Genomic DNA, 10921 nt, shown 5'->3' with positions numbered 1-10921 from the left:
GTTAAAGAAATACTAGATTAAACGAGCAAAACAAAATGAATGAAAATTTGAACTATAAGAGTAAATAACACAATTTTTCCCATCCCTGTCAATTTGATGTAAAACAAATTAAATTAACGAGTTTCAATTAATGATTATGTGGTCAAAATGGTTACATTATGAAAAATCAAGGTTTAAGAACTGGATTGCAAAGCAAAAATAAACGATTGTATTTTGAACATACATCATACTATGCTTCTTAGACTGCAGTTTACATTACAAATTCTAGAACATACCCGAGAACTGCCATCATAAAATTCAAATAATCACTGATTTGAACCAAAATTAAGATATAATAAAATCTTTACCTTAAAGAATATCGATGAAATGACAACACTTTTTGTTTGCCTTTATACGATAAAGATAAAAAAAAAGTTCCTATATATTATTTAGAATTTAAAGTAGTATATTTCCCCCTAAGAATCACACAAGACACATAAGATATATTAAAAAGACATATAGGTTCACACTTATGTTACTTTAAAAGTACACAAAAATCCTACTTTTATTTTTATGAGATGTATTTCACGCTAAATAGCATTCAAATTCAAAGACGAGGAAAAAATCTTTCCAAGCATGATCTTTAAAAGTACTATTACAAGTGTTCAATTTCACAGCAACATAAAAATTCAACATGTTATAAAATATATATTTTAAATATTGATTTTAACATGCCCCCTGTTCAGTTGCACAACAAAACAAAATAGTTAAGATTTAAATGGACTTTTCTTACTTCTTAAGACGGACATATATTGTATTTGTTATTGCAAAAGTGAGAAAAGAATACTACCACGATGTTCATGTAGAAAAAAACTAAAAAATGATCAAGGATAACATACTGTCTACCTTGCTTTGCGTGTGTATCTTCGTGGCACGTAAGTCATATTTAGCAATTATAGTCATAATTCATACTTCATAAATTTTCAAAAAAGTATTTGGCTTAGGCCGAAAAGCACTACTACCCCCTAAAAGAGATGACAAGTCATTCAAACTAAGTAACAGTTTTATACGACGACCTTATTATAAAATTCAACTAAAGTAAAAACTGGTAGTTGAGCAGGATATTCATATTCAGGGGACAAAAGGTAATCAAGGGAACCAAGGTTCTAGCCGTAATCAAAAGAATGAAATCAAGGAACAAAGACCAGACATGGAAAACAGACATACACAAAAAAAAGAACATTAATAACTTAAATTATTAAACTAAACTAAATACCTACAATGTGTTGTAGTAGGTGTGAGAATTACATAGCCAGTTAATTGACTTGGTTAAAGAATCAATTCTTTAGTCGAATCGGTTTGTCGCTGGCTTGTCAGCGAGCGGTCTAGGGTTCGATTCTCGGTGGCGGAGTATAAATTTGGGAGTCAAATCCTGTTCTCCCGTTACATTTGGCGCCCAACTAAAAAATCCATGAGGTTTGGGTAGCTATTGAGCTAGTGTTAAGAGTCATTCGTGGTACAAAAACTCTTAAGGTGGGGGAAATATGGCAGGACGGCCTACCTGTGTTGTAGGAGGTAGTGAGATTTAAATAGCCAGTTAATTGACTTGTTCTAGTGTTAATTCTTTAGACGAATCGGGTTGTCGCTGGCATGTCAGCGAGCGGTCTAGGGTTCAATCTTTGGTGGCGGAGTATAATTTTGTGAGTCAAATCATGCTCTCCCATTACACCTGTAGGATATTTTATCATTTAATTCAATCAATATCTGAAACCTCTGCGATAATAAACAAACTTTGTCCAAACTTCTTAAATGGAATAGGATGAAAGGAACATGCTACTCCGTATAAGAGATATGATATGACTAAAAACTGTACAAAATATTTTACGGTCTAAATTGAAGCAAACAGTTCAAACACTTTTGCCTATGAGTTTCGTATCTTTTTTTACTCCAATCACCATTGACTTTGTTTATAAAGCACTGTTATGTTGTTAAATCGCTTATATCTTGACCGACGGAAATATGCTTGACTTTCTGTAATACATGCTGTTTTTATGTGTAATAAGTAAGAAGAATCACTTTATTCATTGCATTTGGTAGATCCGCTTGGTTTTAAATTTGGCTTCTTATTTAAATTGCTTTGGTTATTCTTGTATACAATTGGTTTTGGTTTTTAAATTATCCTATGATTAGTATTTCCTGACTGCATTTCCGAAATACGCCACTTCTGACAAAAATATTCTGAACCTTTCATGTTTCAGGGCCTCTTTATAAATAGTACTTTTCTGACGCTCCGTCTCTATTACATAATATTCATAAAAAATGTTTATTTTCATATATTTTTTGAATAAACATATATAAAGATTTAAACATGTTTTTATATGTGAACGTAGTGGCAGAGCAATGCTCAGACGGAGTTTGCCTTACATGGAAGGTCTCTGAAGAACAACTTACTCTCATTTGTAAGGTCGGGCAAATACTCCATCGTGTCAAGATTGTTAATCCATCTGGGTGCTTACAAGGTGATTGTTTGCCACCAATACCAGCAACAAAATGTGATTCTTATCACAAAAATGATACAATCACACTAAACACTACGACTAATGAAATAATATATACTTTACGCGGTCACATTGACGACAAAGTAAATGGCAAATGGACCTGTAAACATGGAGAAGGCACAGGCAACGCTGATGTTGATGTTACTGTTTTGACGATTAAAGGTAAAGTTTTCGTTCGTGTCAATAAAAACAAATTCAATCGACTTTTTTTCTATTTGAACAAATGATTGCCTCTTAAAACTATGAGTTAATACAAGCCTACTTGAATTTTTACCCTTTTCAACGACAAAAAGTCAATCTGAGAAAGCAAAAATGACAGAAAGATGTTCATTGTCAGTTAGCAGTACATGTAAATTGTTGTTATATAATTTGTCTTGCAGAAGTGAAGAACGTCACAAAGATACAATATATACCTAGAAAAGAAATAGAAGGTAATATCTGAAGGGATTACTAAATGTTAAGTAGGAATACCTACGGAAAAGTAGCAAACATGCTTTATCAAGCTGATTTGTCTTTAGATTATTTTTGTTTTTGTTTGTTTTTGTTTATGGAAAAATTCAATTACTTTTCCATTTGCGATTTAATAATAACCTTTAAAAATAGGAATTTGAAGTTAGCATAAAATGTGAAAAATCATAAACCGTATGCAATATAAGGAAAGTTTATCATTTTTGAAGCGGTTATATCAAATCAATCTGGTTTATGGAGCATCGAATTACGTTTAAAAAAATATAGGATTCTTTCTTAATATTTAATTCATATCAAAATATCAGAGATCGAATGTCATTCTAAGCGTCATTTAGTAAGGTATTATTTCAGAGTTAATCGCGTCATATTACTAAATCAGTTCATACAACATTATCTGCCTTACTCGACGAAGAGAATCAACCAATCAGAAAGCTTTTTAACAAAAAAAAATGAAATATTCCTTTATCAGGGCATTCTCTTCTTACGCTTTCAGGAAAATATTTATGTCTTAAAGACACACTCTTATTGTCTATAGGAGCTTTTCTGTCAATAACATTGATAAGCCTATTAGTCACGTCAATCTGCAGCTGTAAAGTAACACTTGTTGATGGTAAGTTTTAAACATGATATATATATCAACCAGTGAAAAAAGATTTGTCAGTCTTCTTTATAACACTTCAGTGTATTGTTTTCTTCTCAACCAATGCTAATTTATGTGACATTTCTCATTACCCTTCTCCACCGACACTACTGAACCAATTTAATACAAACTTGATATAAATGTTTGTTAGGGTATTTTGGGTAGAAGTAATACAGGCATTTTTGTATCTTTCGACTAACGTGGCCACCAACACTAAAATAAAATAACATAGGGGCAGACAGAAGTTCCTTGAATATATCTCCAAAACAGTTAGTTTAATGGTTATGCATGAAGCGATCTATCTGGGGTCCAATTATCGTGTAAATCTGTTAAGCAATGAAGGATTTATTGCCGTTTCTTGGCGTTTGTTGCTTATTTAAAAAAGTTTACTTTAAAAATGTTCTCTCCTGACACTAATTGACCAAGACCAATTGGTATGATTGTTCCTTAGGTATCAGTGTTAGCACTTTATATCTAAGAAAATGCTGGATATTGGATGGAAGTTCATCGACGTTAATTACAATCTCTAAAGAATCCTAAAATCATTTCTATTAAAATGTAAGAATTAAAAGTAAACATAACATTGACATTCACGTACACATTTTTTACGGACTTAAATTTCAACCAAGTTTATATTTGATATGAACCAAAACCTTTTTCGATCAGTAATTTCAGGTAAAAGGCAAATAAAAGTATCCTACTTTACTTCATGACAAAGTTTAAGTAAATTATTTAAAAAAATTCAATTTTGACATCATATTTGCATCAATTTAACTTTTAACAAAGCTCAAGGTAACAAATAAAACAATACTCTCACTCCAGTCAAATAAAAACAAAAATTCAATTTATAATGGCATTATTTAAGCAACAATCCCTTCAAGTGATTAGGGATTGTGAGGGTATGAAATGGAACATTCTGGTTGTTATGCACCGCCTGCATTAAAATACAATGATCTACTACATCGAATCAATATACCCTACCATTTTTCGTCGTTATCGGCATAGTCATAATATTTCTTTTCAGGTTTCCATCTGGTGAAATATTAGTCTTTGTTTTACAAAGTTGTCATTCTTAATAAAAGCCACTCGTCACACATACTAATCAGTAATGCCATTATTATTGCAGAACTTTTGATGAATAATAATAGGTGCATACGAGGGAATGAAAAAAGAATTGCATGTAAGTGTCTTATATGTCATCATATGGCATATTTCAAAGTATCAGTACCCATATCTTTTAACAAGTCACAGAGCATAATAAAAATCATGAGAAAATACTTGAAAAGCAAACAAAAGAAACAAACGAACAAACCCTACACAGAGAGGAAACAATACAAAAAACATACATCTATGACACAACAGTTATCAAGCAGACTTAAGGAGAGTTAAAATCAAAGCACAAATCATATTGCCGCGGATATTTTAATCTTATATACTTAAGAAAGGGAAGACTCAAATGGTACTATGATTAGAACTTTGAAAAAAAAAGATTTTGAGGAGGTAGACCTAGGGTAAGAGACACAACTGTTACACATCATTGGAACGTTTGTATTCACCGTTTGAAATAAAATCTCATGTAAGCATCAAAGTAACCTGGACTGATTTCATTCTGTTTCAAAGGAAAGCTTGAAAGGCGTTGGTAAAATTGAATATGATACAAACATATCACTGCCTTCAAGAGTTATGTCCCTTACCCCAGGTCTACCTCCTTAAACACTTCATGAAAAGCAATTACAAAACAAAAACGGTACTAATAGCATAAATTATTCATTTGAATGATTGTTACACAAAAGAGGAGTACAAATGCAAGTGTTCTGGACTATTAAATCAAACCAATACTTTATATTCGTCTGGTAACCAACGTTTCTGCTTACATTGCAAAGCTACTTTTCTGTGTTTTTTTAGACATTAAAAAGGCGCTGTCACTTTGTTTTACAATGGTGTATTTTCTGATTGTTACATTCACATTGATGTTTGATACAGATTGTGACTGTAAGTTATTTTTTTCACATATTTATTGCAGCAATTAAACCTTGTTGTAAAGTACACACAAAACTACTTTGGTACTGTTTATAGTTGTAATACATTTTCCGGATCAAATATGGTTATTTGGCTAGTGATATAGGGTTTTTTATTCATCATTCTTATAATACAAACAGTTTTGGACTCCAGTACAAAAATTATAAAAAGGCAAATCAGAAGTAGAACTAATTACTTGATAATGGTTCAATTCATATTTTTGTAAGCTTCATAAAAATATTAAAACTGAATTAGGTTCAAATTATGTAGATTACATCCAATATGTTTTTCTGAAGTTATATTCGATATTAATTGACGAGACGTTGGGTTACTTTAGCCTATATAGTAATAATTCAATTTGATTTGTAACAAGCTTTCTGATTTGTTAGTTCTCTTTGAGCAAACCATGTTGTTTTGTATAACCTGACATAATACTATGACGTCATTTACGTCGATTGGTCAGCACGCCACAATATAAATTATCCAATATAAAATAACGTTTTGATAACGAATGAATTATCAATATTGAGACTGCCATCCACTAGAAATCAAATAATATGGAATGTTTCTAATTTTTAACAAGTTATATTCAATAATCTGCTTTGGGCCAGTATACACATTGTATACACCGCATTGTGTAAACTGCCGCAAGCCAGGTTATTTTCAAATAACAAAAATGAAAAACATTCCTTCAAAAACTTTCAAAAATGTCTTGAACTCATGAGTAACCTATGATGTTTCTTAATTTTTTTAAAAGTGGTCACCATTTATTTGTTAATTGGAAAAAAATTAAGGCACCATAACATTTGTATTACAACATTTGCTCGTCAATTTTCACGCATTGAAGGCATTTCATTATTATTGTTGGTAATTTATCATAATATATTTTTATTCCAAAAACGTTTCCAGCACCAGTCCATATAAACTTCAGACACTGCCTATGTTAAGGTAATTCATGGTATAAAAAAAACCCCATGGATCAGACAATGCTTTTCTGGTCTACATACTTTAAGTGACAATAATCTTTTCTGTATTTAGATCTGTATTTTTGAGAAAACTGTAATCTCACTCTCAAATCAATCAAATCAAACCAAATTATGAACAACAACTCTTGCAAAGTGCTAATTTCATATGCAATCTATAATTCCAGATGCAAATTTAAGACCGGTTATGTGATCTAAAACGGTTTCTGAACAAGAAATAAAACTAGATCACGTGGGTTTTTGACATGAATCACCTCCTGACTGCTACTTAAAATGTGTTTTTTGTAAATACGGTTTTATTTAATAAAACATTCTCTCTTTTTTTTGCGTTAAAAATGCACATTTCTATGTAGAATTGCAAATTCATTGAAAAAGATACTACTTATGTGAGCTGTGATCTGCCTTACGATTTCAAACGGGCGACATATTTCAAGTGACTATAACAAAACAATGAAACAAATGTATGATTAATACCCAAATTTCGAGAAGAGATCCATTCACCTGACATATGAAAAAAAGAATATCCACAATATATGAAAGGAGTCTTGATGTTGTATTCTGTGAGCCCCATCATTTTATAATGTATCTGGGGCTAAATAAATTGATATGAGTCTAAGCTCAATTATTCTTTATATAGTGTGATCAATAAATAAATAAAAAAAAACAAAACAAAACAAAATAGAACAAGCAACAATGCCTACAAACATTGCTAGATAATGCAATGAAAGAACTGATAATTATACTACTTGTTTTCCGTACATACGCTATAATAAAATGATATACATCAGTGACACTACACAGATCCAATATGTAACTCTTCTTATTTTTTTGAAATTATCTATAAGTCTTAAATATTACTGACTAAACAAGAAAAGGATATTTTAATGATGGTATGCCACCTATTAACAGATTACATATCATTTAATCTCTTGCAAATGAAACATACAATGCAACATTTTAAACAGTCCAAAACGATCCGAATGCTTCCTTATTAAGGACGATTATCATTCTTGGTGATAAATTCTATCAATTTTATCATTTTAAGTATTTACATTATGTAGGTCATCTATTTATGTATCTTTTTTAATCAGGGAAAAATTGCGTAAACAGTTCAAAACAATCAGAATGCTTCCTTAATTACAGAGATTGCCTTTTTTTTAATTTAGTGTTTTTCATGAAATTTAATTGACAACATATTTGTATAGTGTAGGGGGCACGTTTTTAAACAAACGGTCGGCATTCCAATGGGAACAAACTCGCTGATCGATTTCTTCACTCTAATGAGGCTGACTTAATAGCTAATCTGATCCAATAGAAGGAACATCATTTAGCTAGATCCTTTAATCTCAGTTTCCACTATATAGATGACGTTTTATCGTTAAACAAACCTAGTTTCGGGGATTTATACATCTAACCCAACGAACTTGAGATAAAGTATACTACAGATACTGTGAAGTCAGCCTCGTTTCTTGACCTACACTTACAGATCGAAGGAAAAGGAAAACTATTGACCAAACTATACGACAAACGCGATAACTTTTCATTCATTGGCAACTTTCCTTTCATCTGGGGCAAAATCCTTTCAGCACCTGTAAATGGAGTTTTCATATCACAACTCATATGCTATTCAGAGCTTGCCGCAACTACGCAAACTTTTTGTAAGTCGATAGACTTCTTACAATTAGTCTTCTAGAATAGGGTTATGTTGCTACAAGATTAAAGTCGAAACTACAGAAGTTTATTGGTCGTCTTCATGAACTCGTAGATCTTTAGGGTGTATTCATCTGCACCATTAAAACTTGTTCAACGTGTCATAGTATTCCTTTCCTCTTTCGACTATCCTGGACGACGTTTTATGAACAACTCAGTGGGTGTTTCTAGAAAAGCAGAGGACGCTTACCCTACCGATGTACCTGGTCCACGCTCCTAGCTTTAAGTGGAGTCCGAGTTGCTCATTTACTTTTGTATGTATTATTTTGGTTTTAATGTTCTTTGCCGTACGCGTCTGATTTCCCTGTCTGGTTTTTATGTCCCTGGATTACATTATGTTGATTTCCGTTAGAATTTCGGTTCCCTCGACTACACTTAAACAAATGTAATGTGAAGTTGTGTATTTACATTATAAAGTTTATCCTATTTCATCTCATTTTTTTTATTTAGGGGGGTGGTGGTGCAGGATTGTATAAATAAAAAATGTTTTTTATTAGTTTTGTCGGTTTTAATTTTAATACACTGTGTATTAATTCTTTTTCGATGCAATAAAATTTATTAGTTGAATTTCTGTTTGTTTTAGCTAAATGGATATTCTTTGCTTTTTCGTTTTTAATAAGCATATTAAATAGTGCTATCTTTTTGAGTGGAGATTCGAAAACTGGTAAGTAATACACATAAAACACATACAAGACTATGCGAGAATTTGTCCAATATGATTTATTCATTTTATTTCGAAGTTGATTTTGGTCAAGTAAAACATATAACTAGTAATACACGAAAAGCGCAAATAAGAATGTGTATCCCAATTGTTAAGTAAGCTGATTCACTGAATTTAAAAAAAAAGATTTAAAAGGTGGGAAGGATCAATTTCCAGAATCCCACAAATCAAAATTTAATCCAATATTTCTCGAAGAAAATTATCAATATCTTCAAGTCATAAATCCTTTTTCTTTTCTTTGATTCACAAGACGGGGACGTTTATACGGTTTCAATTTTGATGAAGACTACTACTCTATAAAAAAGATGATTATGATCTTCCGCTTTCGTTGTTTTTTTATAACAGAGGACAGCCCATGACAGACAGGTGTACACAGCTTTTGGTACACAGGTTCACATCGCTGTATGACAATAAATAAAAACATATTCAAATTATACAAAAACTAAAGAATTAATTATTACATAACATAATTTTTGGGGGTGATTATTGTTAATGGCACGTGGTAAATTGGAGCCCAGTAACATATTTCATGCATATTACTCTTGACCTTTATTGTAATTTCACACCTTTGGTTGTTAATACTTTTCTATACTCGTCATCTATTGAAGATCTGGGAACGTATGATAGATTTGTCGTCTTTTCACTCGTTCCGCTTCGATCCATCCGTCAAAAAACGGATTTCTCACACTCGTGGAAGAAGTTCCATATCTTCAATATCTCTCGTGTAAGAACCTATTAATCTAATGTTTCACGAAATTGAAATTAAATGTACAGGTTAACGCTCATCATGTACACGTTTCATAACTTCCACTAAGTCTAAATACGTTTCCTTAAATGTATGCTCTTGCCGTGTGATAACACAAAATGTGAAAAAACGAACGAATTCACCAAATCTTATCCGATCAAACAAGTTGGGTGATATTTCATTTTGAAAATTATCAACGAACGCCATCGTTCGGATAAGTCTTGGTTGTTGATGAAATGTACATTTAATGTCAAAACTTTAAAACAAAGGTATTCCAGAACCGGTATTACGCCTCACTAATTCAAAAAATTATTTTGTTTCTATCAAAGTGATGCTTATTGGTTAATATTATAGAATCAAATCATAAGGCAAAATGCTATTCTAGGACTACAGACAACCTGTAATATATTGTTGGCTATTCATTAACAAATGACAACATTTTCTGATGAAGCAGGTTGTATTATCATTAAAGCACATTTAATTGAAAACGTACATATCTGATGTCGCTGTATTTATCGTGTTTAGAAAAAAGAATTGTACACTGGTGTTTTGAGTTGTTTGTAAGCTTATTCATATTTCCGTTTTGTGATGCAGGTCATTCGTTAGCATTGGCGGATGACGATCTACAAGATACACCCGTCTAGTTCAGAAGAATGTCATAGCAGCTAGGCGGGGAAGTTTAACTCTGGTAAACCTTATCGTATACCTTTTAGTGAATGATTCATGTCGCGAAATGTTAGCATTAGTCAACCGAAGCATGTTTTGTAGACATAATTGATTTTTGTTCAAGTTATTGTTATTTAGTCAACAGTGCATTATTAACATTTAGATTGTCCGTGTACGATTAGGATCTAGAAAGTGTATTTGTAATAACGTTTTTAAATCATATCAATCATGTGTATGTTGAGTATTAAAAAAATCTACTCTACTTTTTTGCCGTTTTAATAAGAATTATTTTATATATAACCTATGCAATAAATTGATGACTCATTCAAACAACTTTATTCTTGGTGGAGATAACCGAACACAAACAAAGACTTTATCTTAATTCGAGCTTCATCTACTATACTTCATCTGCTATATTTCGTCACCATTTTC

General features: G+C 31.7%; 1 protein-coding gene across 6 annotated transcripts; it reads left to right on the top strand.

Annotated features, from left to right (window-relative positions):
- Positions 1 to 730: 730 nt before the first annotated feature.
- Positions 731 to 10784, top strand: LOC148609935 (uncharacterized). 6 transcript variants are annotated; one of them, XM_088541541.1, is made up of 8 exons: positions 731 to 914; positions 2370 to 2699; positions 2918 to 2968; positions 3499 to 3615; positions 4772 to 4825; positions 5551 to 5637; positions 8941 to 9021; positions 9424 to 10784. In XM_088541541.1, exons 1-8 carry the CDS (start codon positions 860 to 862, stop codon positions 9435 to 9437), a joined length of 789 nt encoding a protein of 262 aa, XP_088397667.1. In that variant the 5' UTR covers positions 731 to 859; the 3' UTR covers positions 9438 to 10784. The 6 variants fall into 6 exon arrangements, with proteins under 6 accessions (XP_088397667.1, XP_088397666.1, XP_088397670.1 ...); XM_088541540.1 differs by having other exon boundaries at positions 10418 to 10779; XM_088541544.1 differs by lacking the exon at positions 5551 to 5637.
- Positions 10785 to 10921: the final 137 nt, after the last annotated feature.

This window comes from Perna viridis, chromosome 8, assembly GCF_037379345.1.
Source record: "Perna viridis isolate PV_CMFRI_1.1 ecotype Kerala chromosome 8, ASM3737934v1, whole genome shotgun sequence".
In the NCBI taxonomy this organism is placed as follows: Eukaryota; Metazoa; Mollusca; class Bivalvia; order Mytilida; family Mytilidae; genus Perna; species Perna viridis.
This window is presented reverse-complemented; position numbering and strand designations above follow the sequence as displayed.

Excerpts from the sequence above, each read along its gene's own strand:
- LOC148609935 (XM_088541540.1), top strand. The coding sequence starts at position 860 with ATGATCAAGGATAACATACTGTCTACCTTGCTTTGCGTGTGTATCTTC. Across the intron at positions 915-2,369 it reads CGTGTGTATCTTCGTGGCAC|TGGCAGAGCAATGCTCAGAC; the intron begins GTAAGTCATATT and ends ATGTGAACGTAG. Across the intron at positions 3,616-4,771 it reads TAAAGTAACACTTGTTGATG|AACTTTTGATGAATAATAAT; the intron begins GTAAGTTTTAAA and ends TTATTATTGCAG.